General features: G+C 48.7%; 1 protein-coding gene across 5 annotated transcripts in view; it reads left to right on the forward strand.

Annotated features, from left to right (window-relative positions):
• Window positions 1-545: 545 nt before the first annotated feature.
• CCBE1 (collagen and calcium binding EGF domains 1) overlaps window positions 546-25,704 on the forward strand; it is a 229,917-nt gene continuing 204,758 nt past the window's right edge. Inside the window, exons 1-2 of one of the 5 annotated variants that reach the window (XM_047697518.1) lie at window positions 546-2,271; window positions 2,636-2,716. In XM_047697518.1, the coding sequence (XP_047553474.1) occupies window positions 2,141-2,271; window positions 2,636-2,716 (212 nt within the window). In that variant the 5' untranslated portion in view covers window positions 546-2,140. The remainder of the gene's footprint in view (window positions 2,272-2,635; window positions 2,717-25,704) is intronic. The other 4 variants (XM_047697522.1, XM_047697520.1, XM_047697521.1 and 1 more) reach the window with 4 other exon arrangements.

Below are 25,704 nucleotides of genomic sequence, written 5' to 3' on the forward strand. Positions count from 1 at the left end.
ATTTTTCAATGTGTTTAGACAGGTATCTCTTTAAAAGCCCAGACAACTACTGTGAAATAAAATTGTATTTATCCTGGAAGCAGAAAGCTAGAAAGTTAAAACTGAAAATTCTGTGCAATAATTACATTACAAATAATAATAATGTCCACTAAGCACTTAATACATGGAGGGCCTTCTGAAAAATATTTCGTATGCACCTACCTCACTTAACACTCAGAAACGTTTATAAGGGAGGTTTCCCCATTTTGCAGATGAGAAAAATAAGTTTCAGAGAGGTTAAGCAACTGGCCCCAAGTCACATAGCTGGTAAACCACACAGCCTGGATTTGAATGCGGTTTTTTTTTTTTTTTTTCCCTGTCCCATGATCCCCATTCTCGGGTGTTGTAAGCTTCTAAAGTGCCTTCTGAATTACCACGTGAAACTCCTCTTTATGTGTAGCACATTTTATTTTTTTAAAAAAGATTTTATTTATTTATTTGAAAGAGAGTGGGAGAGAGAGCACCAGAGGGGGGAGACCCAGAGGGAGAAGCAGACTCCCCGCTGAGTAGGGAGCCCCAAAGGGGACAGGATCCTGGGACCCCAGGATCATGACCTGAGCCGAAGGCAATAGCTTAACCAGCTGAGCCACCCAGGCGCCCCGTAGCACCATATTTTAATAGCGAGTCTCTGTAAGATTCCTCGGGGGGAAACACCCACCTTACTGAACTAGAAATCGGATTCCTAGTTTCAAGGGTTAGTGTTTCAGATGAAATCATGAATCTGAAAAACCTTTGGAAAATATAAAAGCATTCTACAGAGGGAGCAGGCTGCCACTGCTCTTAGGCACGGTAATTCTCAGTTGACTGGAATATTCTGTGCCCAAGCACCTGCTTACACAGGTAACCTGTGACCCGTCGTGGCTACTGCAGAACCCCCGTTTGTTAGAGGTTCCACGTTACAACCTCAGGCTCTTCCGATTTCTTTCTGGGCCACGACCACTTGCCTGGCCCCGTGGGGCACGCCTGTGTCAGGAGGTCCTCCTTACCAGGCACCGAAGCTGCTGATGTGTAACAGAGCGTTAAGATGCAGAGGTGCGACACATTACAGTGGGGTCATCACCAAAGCAGCGGACTTACCGCCCCCCCCCCCCCGCCCGGGGTTTTCGGGCTCCCAGCGAACACGCCTGCTGTTAATTAGCAGCGGGCAGGGCCGGTGATCAAGGGCCCCTTGGCGTGTCACCTGGGCTTTGAGGAGTTTCCAGCGCTCACTCGCGGTGGCTCACGTGGCGTGGAAACCTCGTGAAAGCCGCTCGGGGCAGGGGCCTGTAAGATCCCCACCTACCGGGGTGGGGAACTAGAAGGGAGAAAGGAAGGAAAGAAAGCGCGCTCCTGGCTTGTCCCCTCCTCCAGTGAGGAAGAAACCAGAGACTTTCCGAACAAATACAACGACCAGAGAACTTTCTTCTAGGATTTTCAGAGCCCTGGGAGCTGTGCGGCTGCAGCCGTGGAAGGGCCGCTGGGGAGAAGCGTTGAGTCCGTCGGATTCCTTCCTCCCGAATCCCGCCGAGAGGAGCACGGGTGGCGGGAAAGCAGGGCATAGGCGCCGGAGGGCGAAAGGCGACCCGAGGCCTGCCCGGCCTTCGGAAGGGACCTGACGCCAGGAAGGACGCTTATTAACCCTTGGGCTACCCCCCCGCCCCCACCGCCGGGGTGCGAGCCGGCTCCTCCTCCTCCGGGTTGGACTAGCCTGGGGCAAGATGCGCACGGCCGCCGGCTCTGCGCGCCCCGCCGGTCCCTCCCAGCCCAGGAGGAGGCGACAGGGGAGGGCGCTGCCCGCAGCCGAGCCCCGCGAGTCCGTGGGTCCCGAGTGAACATCCCGGGCGAAACGGCTGAGACCCCGCGACTCCCGCGCCGGCCGAGCACCGCGGGCGACGCGTCTCCCTGTCCCTCCGCCACATCTGCACGCACACCCCCCACCCCCGGACTCCTGGCCCGACCCCCGGCTCCCGGACACCTCCAGCCCCGCGCTTCGCGCAGGTGGCGCAGACGCCCCTGCCCTCCGGCGCCCCCTGCCGGGCAGAGGGAAGGCGGCGGCCGCGGAGGAGCCGAGCACAGGCGGGGAGAGAGCTCCAGCGCCGGGAAGAAGCCGGGAGCTTCCCTGATGGTGCCGCCGCCTCCGAGTCGGGGAGGAGCGGTGAGGAGGCAGCTGGGCAGGAGCCTGGGTCCGCTGCTGCTGCTCCTGGCGCTGGGACACACGTGGAGCTACCGAGAGGAGCCCGAGGACGGCGACAGGTAAGCGCTGCCAGCCCCGGCTGGGTGCGCGCCCGGCTCGTGGGGTGGGAGCGGGACCCCGGCCCCTGCGGGCACCCGCGCGCCCTGGCTCCGCTGGCACGGGCTGGGCGCTCCACTACCCTGGGAGGCATTAAATCCACGTCCTGCCCGGGCTCCCCTGTCAGTGGGTCAGAGCTCCCTGGTACGGCCACCCCGGGGCTGGGTTCGCGCCCGTGGACCCCCGCTCGGTCCCCGAGTCCGCGTCCGCGTGCGGGGACCAGCGCCTTCTCGGCGCTCCGGGACGCAGCTCCCGCCACCCTCACACGCCCTGCGCTGCGCTCTCCCGCGGACAGCCAGCGAAGTGGCGGCTCCCACTGTCTTCTAGAGAAATCTGCTCAGAAAACAAGATCGCCACGACGAAATATCCGTGTCTGAAGCCTTCGGGTGAGCTCACCACGTGTTTCAGGTGAGTCTCGCGGCTCTGCCGAGTCCGCCACGCACCCGGGAACGCGGCTCCGCAGGGGAGGGCTTTGGAGACTCGCTTGGTGACCGAGGGCCGCGGTCGCGCGGGGACGTGCTTGGGGAGTTCTTCGGTGCAAGCCTTTCGGTGTGGTTTTGGGGCCAGAGCAATGACGGGCAACCAAGCGTGCACCTAGAGTTTCCACCCTAGGACCCTGCCTTGCTGGCCGCTTGCTGGAATACTTTGCGTGATGGAGAAGAAGAGGCTGAAAGTTCATCAGAAAGTGGATGGGATTGTGGGTGTAGACTGTGCCGTAGCAAAGACGGATGACGGCGTTCGTGTTTTGTTTCAAAAACAAAGTTGACAAGTAAATACTTGGTCCTTGACTGCTTTTTGACCTTCTGTCGGGACAGAGTGTAACACTTTGAGGGCCACTGGAGACAAAACGATGGAGGTGGTTTGCGGGCAGTGGACGTGGTTGGGGGCGGGCGGGGGGGGGGGGGGCTTGTCTAGGAAGAATGTCGAGCCACAAGGAGAGTCTTCCCTGAAAGTGCGTTCCACAGATCACCTGGGTGCTTGTTTAAATTACCCTGACCAGGGCTAGGGAATCCATTTAGATTGGAAAATGTTTCCCAGGCGGTTGTCATTTGAAACAAAAGGAATTACGTTCCCTGCTTGCGGCCTTTTGGAGGTGAGGGTTGATTTGTTTTCACCAGTCTTTGGTTTCTGGTCGAGTGCTTTGACTGGATGGGAGGCATAAACCCATAAACATGAGTTGCTTTTTGAAAGTACTGGGCAAGATACTGGGAATCACACACTCCCGCCAGACTGTTTCTGTGGGTCCTCTGCTCTGGGGCGCCAGGATAAATATTGGGTCGTACAAGGTAATAAGCAATCCCCAGAAGTGAATTTGGAAAAAAGCTTTCCTCTTCATAATGTTGTAACCGATGAATCCACCGCCATGCTTTCGGAGCCGCAGAAATGTTAGTTCCCATGTTTAAAGGTTCAGATAGAAGTGGTTCCAGGACTGGTGAGTTTGTGGTATGAAAACCAGGAATCTGTTACCTTGCATACTGTGTTTTAAAATTTGTTGGCTATGGAATGACCACCATTATTAAAGTGAGGCTCGGGCTTGGGAAGGGTTGTCTTTTCCAGGACAGGGGTGCTCAACACCCGTGGAATGTGCCGGGGCCGGGGTGGGGCGGGGCAGGGCAGGGGGAGTGTGTTCATTCTGTAGGTAAAGGCTTGAAGTGGTTAACTGGGTAGGCAAGGTCCTCTAGCCGGTGGGATGGCTGAGGGTGCTGGCCACAGGATTGCTTGCCTGGTGCTAGTCCCGTGTGTCCTCCACATGACCACAGTATTGGGACATGTTGTTTTCCTATCATCCTAGCACAAAGCCTCTAACTTAACAGGGAAAGTGTCCCTGAGATGGTTTACTCATTTGTTCAGTCCCTGAAGGTCAGACTGCGCATAAATCAGGGGCACTTGCAGAGTGCATGTCCAATTTTCAGAAACCACTGGTGCCTGAGGAGTGTTCTAGGTTGACTGTTACTCCTCTTCCCTGGTGTTTTAAAAACTAGTTTTTCTTTTTACACTGAGACTCAACAAGAGACACTACCAGTGTCTTTGTAAGTGTTCTCATGAACAGCTATCTGAAAGGACAGCTTATGACAACTAACAAAAAGGCTATTTTATATCACAGAAAAGTAAGGAACTTTGTTTTGGGGAGTGAGTGGAATGGGAGAAGGGGTTTTCAGCTGGGGAAAATGGGTTTGTTGCTTTCCTTCATGGATCCAGAGTTCTGTGTATATTCTGTTGGTTTTATACCATTCCCATGACTCAGTAATTTCCTAAAGACAAAGTTGGTTGGGAGTTGCTTCCCCTGTTTGCTTTTGAACGCCAAGAATGGAGGGACTTGTGCTTGGTTTGTGAGTTCATTGTCCCGGCTCCTGTAGACCCTTGCTGCTCCAAGTGGGATCTGGAAACCAGCAGCAGTATCCTAGGAGCCTGTTCCCAAACCTTCCGAAGCCTGTGTGTTAATGCAAGCACTTAATACAGAAACCACTGTCCTCAATCTGGTCACCATGCAAACCCATTTAAATCCTTCGAGGGGCACAGAGGCTTCTCCAGGTGCACGTGTTGTTAATCCTCCCGCATCAACCAAAAACGAAAAGAACCAGCCTTCCAGGAGACCAGACCTCTCAACTCTTGGATGACCCTTAATTAAGCTTAAGTGCAGTCACTGAGGTGCTTCTTAGGGAATGCTGACAGATGGCCCCGATTTTACCACTGGCCCTTTGCACAGTTTTTAGCACAAGTGAGAGAACTACAGAAGTCCTTCTGACCTTGTTAAATGATTTTATGGGACTTAAAAAAAAAGTCATGGAGGATGCGTTCACTCCTATCATGTTCCTGGTAGTGTTAATCTGATCTGTTATTCCTAAAAAATCTACGGAGACCTAAATGATGTGGAGAAGGAAAGCTGGGTGGGTTCAGAATCTTTGTTGTGGAGCAACCCCCCCAACCATGGCCTTTGTACCCTTGTTTCCTGTGGTTTTGCCCGAGCACCTTTTCAGGTTCCCCTTCTGTATGTGAAATGATGGCCTGAGGACTTTGAACTCAGCTCTCTTCTCTCCTCTTCACATACATTATCTCTAATCCTCAAAGCGTTTGTATTTCAGTTTTACAGGGGAAGATCCAAAACTCCAGGATTAAGTAAACTTGGTCAGGGTCACAAAGTTAATACACACGGGAGCCAGGATTCAAACCCAGGTTTGTCTGACTTCAAAGTCTGGGGCCGGGGCCCTTTCATCATCCCGGAGGTGCCTACAGAGATGGCAGAACTTTCAGGATCCTGGGATCTAAGGAAGATGATAAATTCAGATGGCTGTAAATTCACGACAGTTAGATAGAAAACTCCAACACTCTCCATAACCAGTGGTTTTTCAGTGACCACTATCCTGGAGATCTGTCCTCTGTAACTGACTTCATATATTCTCCTGTCCTATGCAACATTGGTTCATATATGTATAGCTTTCCTTCCTTAAAGGATTTCGTAATCACAGGGCCTGTCTCTTGAGACTCTCTACCCCAATGTGCATTGGGCCAAGTGCCCAAAGTTTAACAGACACTTGAGTGAATGCCAGTGACTGCTTACCAAGCTTAGAGGATGTACTGCTCAGCATTATAATCGGACTTAGAGTATGCTCCTTTATTAGTAAAGATTTCAGCGGGGTGTGATTTATCTAAGGCTCTATTATAGCCAAACTAAGCTCATACATTTATTAGGGTGTTACCCTTTTTGTGTCTGTTAGGTTATTCCCCACCAATTTACTCCCCACCCCCCATCCTCGACCATGTAGTTTTGAAAAAAAGGTTCATGTTTACCATTCATTATTGGGTCTTCAGTAAAATGACCTGTTAAAGGCTTTTAAAAATGAACACATTGTGTAGGGAAGGTCCAGAAAATCCCATTTCTTTTTAATGATTGTATTTGAGAGAGACACAGCGAGAGAGGGAACACAAGCAGGGAGAGTGGGAGAAGTAGAAGCAGGTTTCCCGCTGAGCAGGGAGCCCGACACGGGGCTTGATCCCAGGACCCCAGGATCATGACTTGAGCTGAAGGCAGACGCTTAACAGCTGAGCCACCCAGGTGCTCCTGGAAAATCCGATTTTTGAGTGAACTGGTATCTAATAAACATTCTAACTTTTCTAACCCAGTAAGGGTTTATTGAGCATCTATTTTGAGCTTAAAATAGCCTTACAGAATGTGCATAGAACAATAAATTACTATGGTCTGTTTATAGACATGATTTTTAGACTCAGACCTTTGAAACTAACCAATATACAATGGTAGGTGGTCTAGTTCAAAGTCATTGTCAAAACATTGTCAAAAACATTGTACTGTCAATGATGGAGAGGAGATTAGAAGCAGGTAGGAATCTCTGAGCAAGAGAAAATACGTTCTTTAACACAGTGTTAGGTGTTCAGATTGCATTGGCTGTGGCTCTCTTCTGTGGTTCATGGACGGCCATGGCTCCTAGCTTCCCCTCAGCAGTATTTGCCCCTCTGGATCTCATTAGGTCCTGCTCTTAGGATCCTGTTCCTGCAGGAGATGATGACCTAGGGATGCAAAAACTCCTAGTTTTCTGTAATATAAGTGTTGCCAAATCCTGTTAAAATGTGGAAGTTAACGTGTTATTTCTGCAGATGGTTCTACATGGGGTTCGGAGAACAAGAGTCTCTTAGAGCAGCCCTACCAGCTTGAGAGCTCTGGACTTGAGCTGAGGCCTCATTGGAGGGAAGACTGGGGGATGCGCTATCTAGGAGGTCACAGGGTTCCTACAGAGGGCTGGGAGGTGAAAACCTGCACAGTAATAGGAATTGTGCCAGTTGGAAGGCCACTTTGACCAAATTGTTTTGTGACTTTGAAGTGGTTTTTTTTTTTTAAGATTTTATTTATTTATTTGACAGAGAAAGATCACAAGTAGGCAGAGCGGCAGGCAGAAGGGGGGAAGCAGGATCCCCGCTGAGCAGAGAGCCCAATGCGGGGCTCCATCCCAGGACCCTGAGATCATGACCCAAGCTGAAGGCAGAGGCTTAACCCACTGAGCCACCCAGGCACCCCAAAGTGTTTCTTAATCTACCTTAGTGGTCTCCTCTGTAAAACGGAGATTCTATTAATATTGGAGTTACAGGGTTCCCGTAAAGGATTAAATGAGCTGACCTATGTAGAAATGCTAGACGAACGTTACCCCTCATAATCACTTTGAATCCCCCCAAGTCTGGCATGTTGGTGTACATAGTAGGTGCTTGCTGGACACTTGCTGAGTTTTGGACAGTATGGGAGAAACTTTTGAACAAGCAAACTCACCCCACATCCAGAAACAAGGTGTTTATACACCACTGTACACACCTGTTTTTAGAGACCTTTTCAAATGTAGGAAAGCCCCAGAAATCCAGGGCCTCAGTGAAAAAAAAAGAAAATCACAAAGCATCTTTGTTTCTTGTTTCCTGACCACACAAGGTGCCCTACTCATGTGACCATAGAATAGGCAGGAGGCATAGGTGTCCCACTTTAAAGGATCTTGGAGGCTTGCCCCTTGTCTCGAGTCACGAAATGGATTCCGGGCAGAGGCAAGAGCGGGAAGCCGACCCTCTGGGCTTCAGCCCTTCAGTCTTGTCTCCCTTCTGCCTCCCTGGTCCGCAGCCGTTGAAAGCTCAGGTGGCATGAAAAGAGCAGGAGACGGGTGGACACGGTTCATGCAGAACTGTCTGAATCACTGGCACGACGCCAGCAGCCTCGGTTTCCCTGGGTGAAGCCCCCTCTGTCACTGGATGGTCAGCCTGCTGGGGGCGTGGAGCATCTGTAGCCTGGTCCGTGACTGTAGACCCTCCAGGCTGGTCTCCGGCCTGGACGGAGTCCCATACATTGTCAAATGGCCGAGTGAATATTACAAGTGAACAAGGTCAACTTTCCATCTATAGGCTTTCTAGAACGGTGGTTGCTATCCTGTCGCAGTCGGCATCCTTTTCTAGCTGAGAGAGAGGCTCTTTGGGAAACCAGATTCCCTGCGCTGCTGCGAGATGCTGTCATTGTCTTGCCCTGCCGATGTGTTACCAGTGCTGCTCCGGGCAGCTGCAGCGGATGCCCCGACCTTGCTCCTTTCCGTGACACCTGATGAGGACACAGGTGTTCCTGCCTGTGTTAATGGCCCTGTAGACCCTGGCTTTGAAGTGGGGGGTTGCGATTTTAAAGGGGATCCTGCTCCCTCCCACGCTTATCTTCTTCGGCTGGAGAACAGGTGTTGGAGGAGGTCGGGGAGGCAGAAGGTGTTGGCCAAGGCGGGTTTCGTCTCACTTTTCCCTCACTCTCGGAGAAAGGACACAAAGCGATAGGAAACAGCTGAGTTCCCCACAAAAGACTGTGCTTTCACCGGAGTGCCCTTTGACGTGGGTCCAATGGCTTCGCTCCTTGTCCCTCGAGTCATTGATGCCTGACTTTCCGATTTTAGCTTCATTTGTTCTCAGTGAAGCTGCGTGGGTGCACCCGGAAAAAGCAAATGCGCTTTTATTCTAGAATTACTCTGTCTTCCCTGGAGAAAGTTTGCATTTCAATCAGTAGTTCACGTGTCAGTGAGTTCAGCTTCTCCAAACCTGCTACCCTCTGGCTGGGCAGGACCCTCCCTGCTTTTGTGAGCAGGTCTGCCTGCGTTGGGAGTCCTGCTGAATGCCAGGGAACAAAGGTCTCCTTTCCCTCTGTTTATTGCTTTTCTCTGGGGACGAAAACATAAATAGCTATACCATCAGCTTCTCAGGCTAGGTTCTTTTCCATGAAGCCATGTACGAGTTTTAAAGTTTTACCAACAACTTTTGTTCTCTAATTCAAATATTGGGAGTTCCTATGTGCCAAGCACAGTTCTAGGAACTTAGAATCCATCTGTGTGAAAAGCAGAAAAACTCCAGCCTCTGCCCTCCTAGAAATTAAAGATCTTAATTCAGTTTATCTTTCAGTAAGGGAATTTTGGGTCAAAGCTGTCTTTGGGGACATTTTTAAGAGTTCTTTAGGCACACATCTGACTAAAGTCCCATTTGGGGGGCTAAGAGCTTGAAATTTCCTAGGGACAAGCTGTCTGCTTTCAGCAAAAGAAACCCACCAAGCAGGGACACAGGACCCCAGGGCTAGTGGTAACCAAAGTTTGGTTCTACAGAGGTGTTCGGGAGAAATGAGCACGTACCCCAGGTCTCTTTCAAGACTTATTGGAATGCGGAAGTAATACAAAGAAGTGAAGTCTCTGGCTGTTGGCCCTGGGAGGTGGATGGCAGCCTCAGCACAGGCCCCCCTCCTGTTTTCCAGCAGCATCTTTAAGCAGCCTGTTCTAAGAAGGCCTGCTCCCCCCACCCCCACATTCCTTCCTTTTAATTCATTGTAGATCATTGTAGTTGTATCTGAACCTTCTGCGTGGTCTGCATTCTGAGACCTTGGTGGGGGTGGGGTGGTGGTATGAGGTCTACGTATTTAATCCCCTTGGAGCCAAGCAGCACATCTTTCCAGCTTCAAGGCAAAAGCACGTGTGCGAGCTTGGATGCCTGAACATACTGCCTTGTTCAGTGCAGCAGAACATGAACTAGATCACCTGTTTGTTCCCTTTAGCATTTCAGAAATGTGGACCACATCTGTGTTCAGCTTTTATCTCTGTTCTCAACTCTTCTTTCTTGGCTATGCTTAGGAGATGTTCTGTGTTTGGCCCGCTGGGGTGAAGCTCTCCAGCCTCCATCCTTCGGGAATGGTGGAGGCAGCTGTCAGCCCAGCCGCTGCTGGTAGAGAATGGGTGGGAGGCCAGGAGGGCCCTCTGCTCTAGGATCTGGCTCTGGGAGTTTGGCAGGAATTAGCAAAGTAGGGCCCGCAGCATGTTTTTGTACATCTCATGATCTAAGAATGCTTCTCATTTCTTTAAAGGGTTGTTTAAAAAAAAACAACACTGTGCAACAGAGACCTCATTTGGCCCCCGAAGCCTCAGATCTTTATCATCTGGCCATTTATAGAAAGTTTGCCAACTTCTAGAGAGCCCTCTTTTTTTCCCCAGCATAGAGCCCAGTGTGGGGCTGAAACTCATAACCCTGAGATCAAGACCTGAGCTGAGATCAAGAGTCGGACACTTAACCAACTGAGTCACTGTGTAGAGATCTGTCTTAACACAAAGTTCAGGAGTAGGGTTCTCCGTACGTAACCTTGTCCACAGATCTAAGTTCTCAGGCTGGTGACTTGGGGGAGGCGATATCTGGCTTCATCTTTAGGTCCTTACCTTCATGTTGCCTTATTGTATTTGGGTCTCCTGGCCTGAGCATCTCTGATTGTCACTTGGTTTCCTGATCTCGGGGGTTCGGTTATTGAGCTGGAATTCCACCCCCCTCCCCAGTCGCCATCCCCAAATGCACTGTAAATGGAAGTAACTTGTCTGCGTTCTTAAGATGACCAGTTTGCAAGGAGTGGAGTACTAACTTCTGCTTTTCCTCATGTTCCCAAGACCAGGCTTCATGCGCGGCTTGAGTGCTCCGTGGATTACCTTGGCTGATCCTCCCCTCCCCCCGCGCCCCTCATTCCGTACTTTCTTAATTCCTAACGTGCATATCGATCATCCCATGCTTTATTGACTCAGAGCGCCTGTCCATGAATTTGTTTTGAATTTCTACAATGGAAAACTTCACATTCAAAAATCGAATGAGGGTGCCTGTTTGAGGAACATGCAACAAAGTCCCTTTCAATCAGAACTGTACCATTACGTTCTTCCTCCTGTGGCTGCAAAGTGTTCTGCCATTTCTCTGGTCCCCGAAGCAGTAACCAGAGTTAAACTTTTGAAAGTAAACTCTGAAGTGCCTTTTCACAATGTCAACTATTTTGTTCTGTAAAGCTCGTGAAGACTTAGTGATGTTCTGACACTGAGCGTGAGGAGGGGGGGGTGTGGTAAAGGAAAGCACAAATATTTTGAGGGGACAAAAGCAAAATCTAATGGCATTTTGCAGAGAGGAAATGAGGAAGACATTGGAACGTACCGCCTGACCTATTAGGAGGAGAAATGCTATAGGGCATGGTAAAGAGGAGAGAAGTATAAAAACTTGACAAGCAATAGAGTATCCTATGGAGGTGAAGTTGGGTGGAGAAAAAGTTCATGTTAAACTCACATGGGAGCTTCTGACCTTGGTAACTGCTGTTTCTCACGGATTCGAGCAAAGGCCGTTTAAGCTTAGGAAGGTTGACAGCCCTACAGATGGAATTTCTGTGACCTCTCCTGTGTGCCCAGCACGACCGCCTTGGAGGTCAGGCTGTCTCAGCCTGTGCAGAAAGGGCGCCATGCTTTCTTTCAAGCTTTTCTCTTGCTTTACTTTCGCTTGGCATTGCTCTTGGTAACGTGTCCGTGTTTTGTTTTGGAATTTTTCTATAGTGAAATTGCTCATGATTTTTATGGTGGAAAATTGCATGGTAGAGCAGAGATTGCCTTCCTCGGAACCCACCAAGACCACAAGGACTGTTCCTTGGAAGCAAGGTTATTCCAAAAAATGTAGTTCTGGCAGTTCCTGAAAGGTTAGAAGAACCTAGAACACGACATCCGTGAGATTTTATCTCTGAGAAAACTTGAAGGATTTTTTGTGTGAATTCTGTGAAAATTGAATTTAATACTAATTTACATAGGTTTGCTAGAGATCGCTCACACCCATTCTGGCCTAGCTGGGTGGACATAGAGAAAGAAGTTTTATGCCAGAACCCAGGACTTATGTGAAGGTCACTTAACCAGGCTTCTTTCTGGAGCACAGCAGAAAGAGGAAGGGGAGCAAGTTTGAATACCAGAAACCGAGATCAAAACGAAAAGTGGGGTGGTTACTTCCTTTGGGGATGAGTCTTCGTGCAAGTTCTCAGTCAAGGTCTCAGCAGGTGTGTGGCAGAACCAGGGTTGAAAAGTAGACAGGGGCATCTGGGTGGCTCATTTGGCTAAGTGTCCAACTCTTGGTTTCAGGTTTAAGTCACGATCTCAGGGTCATGGGATTGAGCCCAAGTTGGGCTCCGTGCTCAGCTGGGAGTCTACTTGGGATTCCCTCTCCCTCTCCCCCCCACCCCCACCCCATCCCTGGAACTCTCAGTCTCTCTCTAAAATAAATCTTTAGAAAAAGACCCACAAACTAAGCCCCTGTGTTGGTTTGCTAGGACTGCTCAAACAACATAGTGTCGGGTGGCTTCAACAATTTTCTCACAGTTTCTGGAGGCCAGAAGTCTAAGGTGAAGGTGTTGGGAGGGTTGGCCCCTTTCAATGGGTTTCCTGGGCTTGCAGACTGCTGTCTCCTCCCTGTGTCTTCCCTGGGTCTTCCCTCTGTACCTGTGTCTGATCTTCTCCTGTAAGGGCAGCACTCTTAACTCCGTCTTCAAGACTCCTGTCTCTACAGACAATCACAACCTGAGGTAGTGGGGTTGGGACTTCAACTTCGGGAGGTCACCGTTCGGCCCATATCCTCCCCTCCCCAATAAAACCCAGCACACCGTGGGCCACATAAAGGCTGTTTTGTAGACACTGTCCTTCCCGTGGGGATCCCTGTCCGCCAGGCTGGTCCTGAGGGAGCCGATGGGACTAAAGTAGCTTTAGCAATGCCACCGAAGAAGGGAGAGGGTTAAACCACCTGAAGTGGCATGAACCGTACTGTAGTCTGCGATGTTCACGTCTGTACGACCTCTCTAGGATGGGCAATGGAGGCCAGAATCTGTTTGAGCCCTTATCTCGACACCCGCGGTGGGAATACAGATGCTGAGCCCCCACTCCAGATGCTCGGAAGCAGGCTCTGCCTTTGAACTCGGTCCTTTTGTATTTCTCGTGCACATTAAATTGAGAAGCCCGGTCCTGCTCCCCACCGCGTTGTCCCAGCGTTCGCTGGCTCTCACGGGGCTCCTCTTTGCGGGCTATAACAGCTGTAGGCAGTGATTCCTAGTCTGGGCTGCTCCTCGGAATCACCTAGTGAGTTTATTGTAATTTTAAAATTCAACTTAATACCCGTATTAGTTTCAGGGGCAGAATTTAGTGATTCATCGATTGCATATAAAACCCAGTGCTCATCCCATCCAGTGCCCTCCTTACTGCCCGCCCCCACTTACCCATCCCTCCACCTACCTCCCCTCCTGCAACCCTGTTTCCTAGAGTTAAGAGTCTTATGGTTTGCCTCCCTCTGTTTTCATCTTACTTTTCCTTCCCTTCCCCTGCGTTTGTCTGTTTTGTTTCTTAAATTCCACATATGAGTGACATCCTATGACACTGGATTTTTTGGACTGACTTTGCTTAGCATAATGCCCTCTAGTTCCATCCACATCAGGGCAGAGGGCAAGATTTCATTGCTTTTGATGGCTGAGTAATAATATCACATCTTTATCCAGTCCTCTGTCGATGGACACCTGGACTCTTTCCATAGTTTGGCTGTTGTGGACGTTGCTGCTGTAAACATTGGAGTGTGTGTGCCCCTCCAGTGAGTGTTTAAAAACAACCTAGTGTCCGCATAGCACACTAGACCAGTTACATCAGAAACTCCGGAGGTGGGCACCCAGGAACAGGAATCTTTAAAGCCCCACGCATGATTCCAACTTGCAGCCAAGGTGGAAAACCTTGGAGTGAAGGGCAAAGAGGGGTGAGCAGCCTGGCCCTTTGCCTAGGGGACAAGTGGTTGGTGTGGTCGCTAAGCCCGGGTCCTCATGCCCCTCAACAGGGAAACTTCTAGCTGAAGTTTGTGTCGGTCCCCATGAGTTCTGTGTTTCCGAAGCTGAGCAGTTCGAGGTCCCACGCGCAAATTCCATCACTTTTCATTTCCTATCGCGGACTCTCAGCTTGGTGTCTGGAGCTACTTAGTGACCTTTGGTGCATTTTTTTTCCCCAAAAAATACTTCGCTTTGTTGCTGCACCACATGAACCTTCTCCCAAGATATAAACATGGCTCAGCGTATTATAAATGAAAGCTTTTCAGTGTCAAGCTGTGTTTTTCTTTCCTTGCAAGCATCAAACGCAAACAGCTTTTTTTTTTCCACATAGTGCGATAGACAATCTGTGTGCTGGCAAGAGTCACTTCCCATGGGGCGCCTGGGTGGGTCAGTGGGTTAAACCTCTGCTTTCGGCTCAGGTCATGGTCTCAGGGTCCTGGGATCGAGCCCCACCTCGGGCTCTCCACTCAGTGGGAAGCCCGCGTCCCCCCCACTCTCTGCCTGCCTCTCTGCCTACTTGTGATCTCTCTCTCTCGGCAGTTCTCTGATAATGAAAGAACATCTCAATCCCTAGCGAACATGGAGCTTTTTATAGTTTTGTAATTAACTTTCCCACGAGATAATACGCTAGTGTGCCTGCGTGGTTATCCCCTGAGCCCCATGCTTCCCGTAGGGCCTTAAACCAGGCAGTCCCCAAGTACATCTGTATGGAATGTACAGGTGTGTATGTGGGCTGCTTTTCAGAGTTAACAGCATTTATGTTGATAACATCATAGAAATTATTATAAATCGAGCGATGAAAGGCAGTTGCATTTCATGAATGGGTATTCTCCTGAGGCTCTTTGAAGAGGGATTCCTTGGAATCAGAGGCTGATAAGACATAGTGGTTCAGAAGTGACCTCTGTGTAACCTGTGTGGACACCCTGTTTGGGAGGACATAACAGGGACGGATATTTAAAACTGCAAGGGAAGGCACAAAAGGATCCTAACAAGAGATTCAGCACCTCAGCCACCCCACCATCTCTCCAAGTCTTTTTCCCAGAGACCCCTAGTGTTTGGGAACCACAGCTTCAGGCTGCGGCACAGATGAAAATTATTTGTGGAGGGCGCGTCGGGGTCAGTAACAAAGGCTGCTCGGGGCTGGAGATGCTTAGCCCAGGGGGCTCTGGCCGCCTGGCTGCCACCTGCTGTCCTGGGGCAGGAGGAGGCCGTCTTCACACACCTGGGGCCACTTCTGGGTCATGGGAGCAGGGAGAGGGCACGTGTGCATCTCTCCTGTAGATCCCCCCCCCCCCCCCCCCCCCCCCCGCCACCAACCCTGTAGCTTTTAGCCATCAAGCTCTGGGCAAGCTGCCCCACCAAGCCTCTTCAGTGAATCCTTTCTGGGCTGTTTATAAAAACCTCATTTCCCATGTCCATCCTTTAAAATGACTGGTATCCTCTTAGAATGTCTACTTACGCCTTCACTTGCATACAGCTCGACTGTGGCATTGTCCTGACACACTTTGTGTGTGCTCGTGCACGTGTCTTTGATGAGATGTGTGCAGCCCCGTACAGGCTCCCGGGACCCCAGTGAGCATGCTGTGTCCCGAAGAGAGGAGGGTTTCATCCACACTTCTGAGGAGTTCACAAAAGGACGTTGCCATAACGAGGAGAGGAAGATGCTGCTTTTCTTCTAGAGAAGGATGGAAGGGGAAATCGTGCTTTGAAGTTATTGCAGGAAAGGGGCACAAAAAAAGAGCGTCCTTTTTTCTTTTTAATGATCGTATCGCTCACTCTTTGCACGTTTACATCATAGGGATGCAGGACTTTGAACTGGGATCCTCTATAATTCCCCTCTCCAGGGTAACAGCTGCCAAGGGACTAGAGTGTGGTTTTCTTGCTCTTTTCTGTGCCTGCAGAACAGAATAGTTGTAGTTGCTATGTACAGAAATAGGTTTGTTCTGCAATTGCTTTTTTCGCATAGTAGGTGAAGAATACTTATCACACCGGGCACGGATCCATTTTGACAGCACCATATTTCATTGTATGGATACGCTTTGACTCCAATCTTCACTGGAGAGCATGCCTTCTCAAGCAGCAGGCACTAAGGGGCGCTTCCTGATGCTTGGACAGGTTCAGGCTTTAAACTGAAGGTGCAAATTTCAAATAGATCAAGTTTTACCTAAATGAATCAGAAGAAACATAAGCTAGTGTCACCAGATTGCACTTTGGTCTGGAACAGCAGGACCCGTATGACCTGCCACTTCCCTTCTAGAACGTACGGGGGCTGGTCCCTATTATCCTCTGGCGCTCTGATCCTGGACCACTGGAGGTTGGGGCTTTGGTGGAGCTCCTTCTAGGTCTGGCAGTCTGTGACTGATTACTCGTTCACAGAGAGCAGGACAAATGGAAATGGGCTTAGTTTTCAGCCCAGGGGATTTGCTTGACATAAAGAACATTGAAATTGAAGATACTCTGGGGTGTTCTGGGTAATTCTCTCTAATCAGCTTTAAAAACAGGAGAGCCACCCTTGAGCTGTGAAGTGAATGTGTTGAATGCCTTGGGTGGTTTTCTTACCCCGTTATTAAAGAGAAGAATGTCTCTCTACTCCCCAGGTCTATGTACTCTTGCAAGTGAGCTCCTCTGCCGTGTGTGTGGGGGGGGGGGCGTCTTACTCTGCCCAGGTGTTAAGCATCCCCCCGACCCCAACCCTGCACCACCAGCTGACTCCTGTCTGCTGGCCTTCGGGACATGCCGTCCCACAGACTAAGCTAAGGAGGGTGAGATATGCGTTTCCTCACGTAGGGAAGGAATCGTGACCTTGAGAATGGAGAAATTGTTCCATTTGGGGGAGACTCATGCTAATAAAGTGGGAAGGAATGATGAGCTCAGATGAGAAGGCTTCCTCATAAAATTTCCTTCACCTCTTTTATGCTAACATAGTGGGCTTAATCCCTGTGTCTTACATTTACAAAAACTTTTATTGCGAATTAACATTTCGCTGTGTATCCTTTCGAGTTTATTTATCTAAGGGCTCTTGTGAAGACTTCAAGTGCTAACTGGCCCGCCGCAGCTCTGCGTTGCCCGAGTCCTCATTTGGCTGCCCTGGTTCTGGTTCTGTATTTGGCTCTGTTTAGAGCCGCCAAGAGAGGGAGGGACAGGGTGAAACATGGGTGAACCAAATCATTTTCAGCCAAATTACCCACATAAGAGGAGGAGGCTTCTCGTGAATTCCAGATAACTCTTTTTTTTTTTTTTTTGGTCCCTTTTATTTATTTTTTATAAAAATTTTATTTAACCTGCAGTATAATACTGGTTTCAGAGGTAGAGGTGAGTGATTCACCAGTTACCTACAACACCCAGTGCTCATTACATCACATGCCCTCCTTAGTGCCCATCCCCCAGTGACCCCATTGCCCCTGCAGACTTCCCCCTCCAGCAACCCTGTTTGTTTCCCACAGTTATGAGTCTCTTACGGTTTGTCTCCCTCTGATTTTGTCTTATTTTTTCCCTCCCTTCCCCTACCATCCTGTTTTCTTAAATTCCACATATGACTGAAATCATCTGATTGACTTATTTCGCTTAGCATAATGCCCTCTAGTTCCATCTATGTCATTGCAAATCGTAACTTTTTTTTTTGATGGTCAGTATTCCATTGTATAGATATGTACCAGATCTTCTTTATCCATTCATCTGTCCATGGACATCTGGGCTCTATTGTGGACCTTGCTGCTATAAACATTGGGGTGCAGGTGCCCCTTCGTATCACTGTTTGTATCCTTTGGGTATAAATACCTAGACCAGCTAATTCTCTTTTAACATCCTGTTTCCATGGTTAGGCAGGTCTGTTTTTTTTTTTTTTTAAGACTATTCATCCATCTGACAGAGAGAGATCACAAGTAGGCAGAGAGGCAGGCAGAGAGAGAGAGGAAGGGAAGCAGGCTCCCCGCTGAGCAGAGAGTCCAATGGGGGGCTTGACCCCAGGACCCCGGGACCATGACCTGAGCCGAAGGCAGAGGCCCCAACCCACTGAGCCACCCAGGAGCCCTTAGGCGGTCCTGCTTTAACAAGACGGTGGTTCACTAGAGTTCCGCATTAAGTTGACACGTTCCTCGTTAGGTCGAAGCTCGATTCTGTTCATCTCTTATATTGTCCTCTGCTTGGGAGGGGAGAATACATCTCAACCTGGGTTCCTTCTGAGAGCACTTTGACCAGGCTGCGGGTGTAACCGGGATGGCCTTAAACTGCAGCCCCAGCTTTTCAGTATACTTGCATCGCAAACACGAAGAGGAAAAAGTACAGACTTCCCTCTTTTTTGAAGGTGAAAAGCTGACCATATCTTCCCTTGGGGTGCATTTTTTAATTATGAAAATATGAAATCCCTGGTGGGAAAATCAAGTCCCATAGGCTCACTACCAACACCCATGATGATCGAGTTTCTCCAGCATTTGCGCCATCTGTCCCTTCTTCCTTTGCTGGAGTATTTTAAAGCAAATCCCAGACGTGTCCTTTTACCATGACAGGTTTCAATCCTCGTCTCTGAGAAATGCAGTCTTCAAGGTAGTAACAAATTGTCATCACACCAGAAAAGGAAACAAAAACCTAGTAATGTATGTTTCTAATCATTTTTACCCCCAAATAAAAGGAGGGTTTGTTTTGTGGAGTTATTTCTCTTGAAGAAATCATGCTTAAGTGCTGCTTCCATCGTCACTAATGCAGGATGTCCTGTTTTCACAGGCATGCTCCATTCTGAGAGCACTTCTAGAGGGGAAGTTCAGTCCTATACCTGGGAAGCCCATGCAGAGCAGAACTCTGGAGAGGCAACGGACCAGGGACAGTTACTTACATTTTGCAAGAATAAGATTGTTTTTCCTCAAAGGCATTTCCATGGGTTGACCCCTAAGATAATACCGTACTATGAAGTGTGTTCTTAGCAGATGAAAGTGTAGTTTCAAAAGGAATGCTAATATGTTATTTATTTTTATACTTGTATTTATCCTGTTTACATTTATATTTAGGGTCTTTTTTTTAAAGATTTTATTTATAAGAGCACTTGCACAAAAGCAGGGGAAGCAGTAGACAGAGGGAGAAGCAGGCTCCTCGCCCAACAGGGAGCCGATGTGGGGCTCGGTCCCAGGATCCTGGGATCATGACCTGAGCCGAAGGCAGATGCGTAACCGACTGAGTCACCCAGGCGCCCCTACTTAGGATTTTTTTAAATCAAGTGAACAGGACTTTCATTTCAACTATTTCTTGATAGCAAAATTATATTAACAATTAATGCAGTAGCCTCATTACCATCTGAAAGCAACGTAGATATTCTGAAGTGAAGGTAGCCATAGCCCTAATCCTGTTTCTAATGTTCCAATGTTTGTTTGTGTGCACTGTCAGTGTGTTAGAGTCAAGTAAAATCAGTGCTATGAATTACTTTTTTACTTAATGTCCTACCATAGTTTTAAATATTATCTAAATTAGAGTCCAGTGACTCCACAGCTGAGTAGACAGGCCCTCACCCCTCCTAGGCCCTCACTCCTCCCAGGCCCTTCTCCCCTCCCAGGCCCTTCTCCCCTCCCAGGGCCTCACCCCTTCCCAGGCCCTCACCCCTTCCCAGGCCCTCACCCCTTCCCAGGCCCTCCTCCACAACAACCACGTTTCAACAGTTAAAACTTGGTTTTGATTTTTGGGCCTATAGCTCTAAGTAACTTACATTACTCCCCCCCACACCTCCAATTTTTGGTATCGTCTCTTGATGAATTCCTTCTGTGGGATGAGAGAATTCAGCTGTCCTGAGCCACCATCCACGCGCGGCCCATCTCTGCCTCCAGTGTACTTATGGCTTGGGATAGACCAGTTTTCATTGTCTACGGGATGACTGTGCAGATGCTATCGACCTCTGAGCCCTGGGGAGCACTCAGTGCTTTTCTTTTCTTCTGTATTTGCCTTTCCTGTAGCTCATAATTTTTTTTTTGCCTTTAAAAACCAAATGGAATCATGAGTCCAACCCCCCACATCACCCTCATTTGTATAAAGTTCCTCTCAACATACTTAAAATTATTAAGTGTTCTGTCATTTCAAACTTCTTGGAGGAATTCCTTCCAGAAATTGAGGCCTGCCCTGGTCTGAACTGGTTTCTTGCTAACCCAGCTGTGGCCTTGGGATCTCCCTTACTGTCAGCCTGAGAAATCTTTCTGGTGTCAGATTCTGGGTTTTGTGGATCCCATATTTTCCTGATGTACTCTGATTTTTTTCTGATTTACTCTGTTTTGGTGGAGCGTACCGTCCAGTACTTCCCTGGGAAAGGGTCTTGGGAAGGACATATATATTCTTAGAGTTTCAGCAATTCACATATCCAGTTGTCTGCTTGAGCTCCATTGGATGCCTTTAAGACCTGTCTTTAAGACTATTTGAAATGATACATCCAAATAGAGATGGTAATTTCTACTCTCCCAACTCAAGATACAAACCCTCCTGCCCTCACTTGTTCCACTAACACCTGATAAGTTGCTCTGGATGGGCCCAGAAGCAATTTTGGATCCTTTTCACACATCCTCTGCATCTAATATTTCATCAAACATATCCAGACTTGGTCTCTTGACTGCCACCTACCCTGTGCAGGCCACCTATACCTTTGGTCCAGATTATCGCAGCTGTTGTCATTGCTTCTGCCCTGCCTCTTGGAATTCATTCCCATGTGGCAGAAAGTGAGATCCTGAATCCTAAAAGGGATGATGTCTGATCCTAGCTTAAAAATCAGTGGCTTCCTAATGCCCTGGAAACAAAATCTATACTCCTTACATTAGCCTGAGAGCCTTGAGTGATCTGACCTCTGCCTGTCTACTTTCATCCTATGCTGTTTCCTCAGTTCAGCTCTGTCTCATTTCTTTAAATGGCAGAATCTTCCTTGTCTCAGGCTGTGCCCATTCTGTTTCCTGTGCCTGGATAAAAGCTCTTCATCCACTTAACCCCCCCCGCCCAATCCCAGCTCCCAATCCTTCCAAATTTACAGTGCTACCATGGTCTATCTCCAGTCCCTTCGGTTCTCCTTATCAGGTTCTTGTTTTATTCTGTTACATACTTAAAGCAATTTGTAGCTTATCTTATGTCTTTCCCTGACTGGATGTAAATGCAGGACCATGTCTGTCTTCTGAATCCCCTGTGCCTAGCACCACGCCCTGCTGGTTCTCCACAGAGAATGCATGTCTGGGGAAAGGTGAATGGATACACATGGTTCCTGGGCAGTAAGCTTATCATCTGAAACAGAGCCATGTTTATGCTCTGTGGATTTAAATTTGTACTTGGATCTATTCCAGAAATGTAAGGCCGTTTATAATATATAAAATATGAGAAGATAGCATAAATTAAAAGGACAAAAAGAAAAAAAGCCTGGGACTTAAGAAATCGAGCCAGGGTTGAGGGTAAGAGCGTATACCGTAAAGAAAGACTTACTATGGGTGGGCCAGTCGGGTCCGAGCTCTCTCTCTAGCAGCCTCTGAGAAAACACTGCACGAGTCCCTATGGTAAAAACTGACCAATGCCCAGGAGAACCACAACTGTTCTTTATGTTAAGACCAGAGAGAAATTTCACCCCAGGGTCACTGTAAAAAGAACGGTGATGAAATCGTCCCTATAGCGGATGTGGTCAGTTTCACAGGAATAACTCTAACCATGACCTTCCAGTAGAGATTGCTGCTGCCCTGCCCAGTCCAGTTTGGTTAAAGCCCATTGACGCATCCCTATGATGTCCAGGCTCTACATGCACTGCCCCAGGTGTCGTCTGTGCCTGTGATTTTTGCTGCTGCTTCGCTTCGTGCGGCTGCCTGCTTCAGGAGATGCCCTACGTGGGTGCCAACAGGGGTCGGCATCTTGGCTTTTACTATTTGTGACTTCCTCTTTGTCCTCCCCAAATGCTGCTGGCTTTTACTTCCAATGGCATGATTTCTCTTTCTTACTGGCTCCTGTTTAAGCATCTTAGAGATCCTGCTTCTTTTCTTCCAGACTTCTATCCTTCTCCCCCATCTGTGGGTCGTGCATACACTTCCCCCCAAGCAGCATCTTCTAGCTTAAACAGTGCTGGTCTCCAAGACCCTATTCTGAGGAGGTCGTGAACCTTCTCCATCCATCTTCATACTTGACATGGTGTCTTCTACTCTGGGTGGACCAGTTTTCTCTTTATCTCCTGGATGCAGTGGAGCTTTCCAGTGCTAGTCTGTGTTCACACAGTTCCCAAGACTCTAAAGAAGAAAATGGAGATAAAAGGACATTATTTTTCTTAGCTTGGTAGAAGAGTGAAGTAAGTCTTTTAATGTGGGAGCTGTCCACTTAGGCTGCTCAGAGCAGAACTGTACTGAGAGGAACAGATGCTTTCATGATTCCATAATCCTGTGGGGTGGGGGGCAAGTGAAGGTGCTGTAGATTTTAGTTAATATGGCTTTGTTCTCTCCATAAATAGCTCAAAGCGCAACCAGCCATTGAACAGACCAGTCATTATTATAAAAGGTAAGCGGAGTTAACGAATCTTTTTGCATCACAGGAAGGCTACGGTATAGACTCTTCTCCCACAGGAATTGCTTTAACCCCAAAATGCAATATAATGCGACAGATCACAACTCCTTCTGCTAGCCAGGTTGTAACGAAACTTTTCTGACTGCAACCAGAAGTGTGCATAGCCCCAAAAGTTGGTGACACTTGATTTGCTGAGCTGACTGGCTCTGGGTTCTTTCCTTCAACGTTCTTATGATCCAAGTGGTGATTTGGGGTGGGGGTGGGCGCTGTATTAAATCTATTTCCATCCTGTGCTTTATGAAAAGCCACAGATGACACAGATAGGAATGTGTACAAGGAAGTGTGACTGACAGTCCTGGTGGAGATAGTACACGAAAGGCCTTTTGAGCAGAACCTGGATATGATTAAAAGCTGGATTTGCTCAGGGACGTTTAGGTTTTAGAGCCATAAACTATGGTTATTTATTAAATTCTTGCAAAAAATAACTTTCATTGTAAATCTGAACCTTTGGAGATCCTAAGCCCCTTTTCCCCTACGGGAGCAGTCATTTTTATAACACAATTGTTGATTATACAAGATTTCTTAAAAGAATGCGAATATTGTGTAACAGAAGAGATTATGTTTAATTTTTCTGGACATTGCCAAATACACACTTAACATTAAATTTGGTTACGTTCGGAAATACTGACCTAGCAATTTTTTATTCTTAACTTTACAGTTGAGATAAACTCAGGCCTCTTGAGCAGCTTCCCCAAAGTCCTACAGCTTCGAAATGACGGAGCCACAGTGGAGTAGTGTTTCCCAATTTTGATTATTTGTTTATTTCTTAATTTCAACAGGATTTTGTTCTCCGTCCTCTATCGTAGCATAACAAACCACCTCAGCCCTCATTGACCTGAAATGAGGATTCTCTGTGGGTTTACCTCTGGGGCAGGGCTCAGCGGTTTGGATCTGCTATGTATGGTGGCGGCTGAGGAGACTCGGGTGGGGGGGTGGGCCTGGAAGAACCACGGGGGCCCGGTCTTATGTGGGGGGCCTTGGAGCCGCCTGCCAGCCAGGAACACCCCTGTTGACCGAGGGGCATCTTTACCTGAGGGACATCTCTACCTGCGCCTTTATCAGGAGTCTGGGCGGGGCTTCCTTCCCAGAGGGAAGGAACATTCCAGCAGGAGTGAGATGCAAACTGCCGGAGGTAGGGTAGCTTTTCAGACCTGATTACTGAAGACCGGAAGTAGTGGAGGTCACTGTGGCCATGTACTGGTGGCTTGTGTACTGGTGGCTCGTGTATTTTTGTATGGGATTCCAGTACAGTTAATCTACAGTGTTGTGTTAGTCTCAGGTGTGCGATACGGTGATCAGCAATTCCATTCGTCACTCTGGGCTCCTAAGAAGCGAACTCTTTGTCACCCATCCCCCCACTTCCCTCTGGTAGGCAACCGTTTCTCTATGGTTAAGAGTCTTTCTTGGTTTCCTTCTCTCTTCGTTTGTTTTGTTTCTTAAATTTCACATATGTGTGAAATCCTGTGGTATTTGTGTGTCTCCGAATGTCTTATTTCACTTAACATTATATTTGCTCTCCTTGTAATTGGCAAGCTCTGATTCTTTTTTATGGCTATCGCGCGCGCGCGCGCGCGCGTGTGTGTGTGTGTGTGTGCGCGTGCGCACGCATACACACACATACACACCACCTGTTTTTCATCTGTTGATGGACCCTTGGGCTGCTCCCGTAATCTGGCTATCGTAACTAACGCTGCCCTGACCCTAGGGCCTTTGGCCAAGAGGTATCAGAGGGGGCAGGAGAGGTGGTGTAAGCAAATTGAGTCATGTGTGCTGGTGCCGTGCGTTTATGCTGTGGGGTCGTGGAGGAAGATGGTGCCTACTCAGTCCTTTGTTCCTGGAGGAATCTCCCCGCAACGGGTCCCGCATGCCTCAGGTGGCTTTCATACCCCTCCTTCCATGTTCTCTTTCAGGGCGAGGGCTCCATTTCTTCTTGCCCTCCGGGCTCTCCCAGTGCCGAGCCTGCTGATTTTTAAAATTCCAGGTTTGCAGTCCCACTGTGACTGCAGGAACTCCTGAAATTCGGCCTCCGGCTTTGAAAACCAAATGTTGTGGGGTTCATCGTCCCTGCGTGGACTCTCCAGTGTGAGGGTCTGCTTCTCTCCCTTCTCTGCACCAGTGGGTCCACGGAGCTCCCGACCGTCTCTCCCCTTCCTACCCTCTTCGAGGCAGCCTCTGCTCTACAGGCAGTTGTGGGGTTGGTTCTGCCCGGCTTCAAGGGGTTTTCTGGACTACTCACACTATACTGTGCCACCTCCCCTGGAAGTCTCTATATCCTCTTCTTCAAACCGAGGGACGGGCTCAGCCTGGACTACAGGGAGGTGGCCTCTGCAGAGGGATGGGAGGATTGTTGGAGGCTGTGACTGCCGAGAAGCTTTGCTGTAGGTCTCTAACCACCACCCTGCGGACCCGAATCCTCCTTCACTTGACGTCTTTGTTTCTGTTGACTTAGAGTCTCACGTGGATACTTGGACTTTCCAAACAGCTGCTCCAACCCTTTCTCTGCTATATTTTATATTCCCTTTCTATTTCTGTGCATAATAGCAGTTTAGAGCTCTTGGCCCCAAGTTCTAGTTCATGGCTGTGTTAGTGCCATTACTGTTCGATGCAAATAAAGGCCATCCCCGCGTTCACGGATAAAGGCCTTGTTGCTTTCTTCTCTCATCTTTTTGAATGTTCCGCAAATTTCACTCCTCTTGAGTTTATTATGTTATTTCCAAACGAACATCCTGCTGATGGGGCCAACATTTTCCTGGCTCAGTAGACCTGCTCTTTTACAGTATTGATCCCTTTCTTACCTCCTCTCCATGCTCTGTCTCCTCCACCAAATAACAGCCTTGACATGTGCTTCACCACTGCTGCTCAGGCTTCCGTCCCCTCATCCTGCACCGGATAGTCTTCTGCTAAGTGTCCTCCCTCCTGATCTCCCCCTGGTCCTCTCTGTTCTCCCCCAGCGGCTGGGCTTTGGGAATGCTGCTGATGAAACCTGCCTGCTGACCCCTCCCTCCCGCCAGTCACCCACAGCTCGCCACTTGAACTGTTTCTCCTCTGTTCTGGACCCGTCAGTGGCTATGCCTGCCCTCTCTCCCCCAAACTCAGTAAATATTTAGGTGGGAATTTTCCCCTATTACAATCATGAAAACCTATTCAACCGCTTTATGTAGACCTCTGCTCAAGGCCAAGTTGTGACATCGCTTTGAACGTCTTGGGTTTAGATTTTATTCTG

Source organism: Lutra lutra, chromosome 12 (genome assembly GCF_902655055.1).
Source record: "Lutra lutra chromosome 12, mLutLut1.2, whole genome shotgun sequence".
Lineage (NCBI taxonomy): Eukaryota > Metazoa > Chordata > Mammalia > Carnivora > Mustelidae > Lutra > Lutra lutra.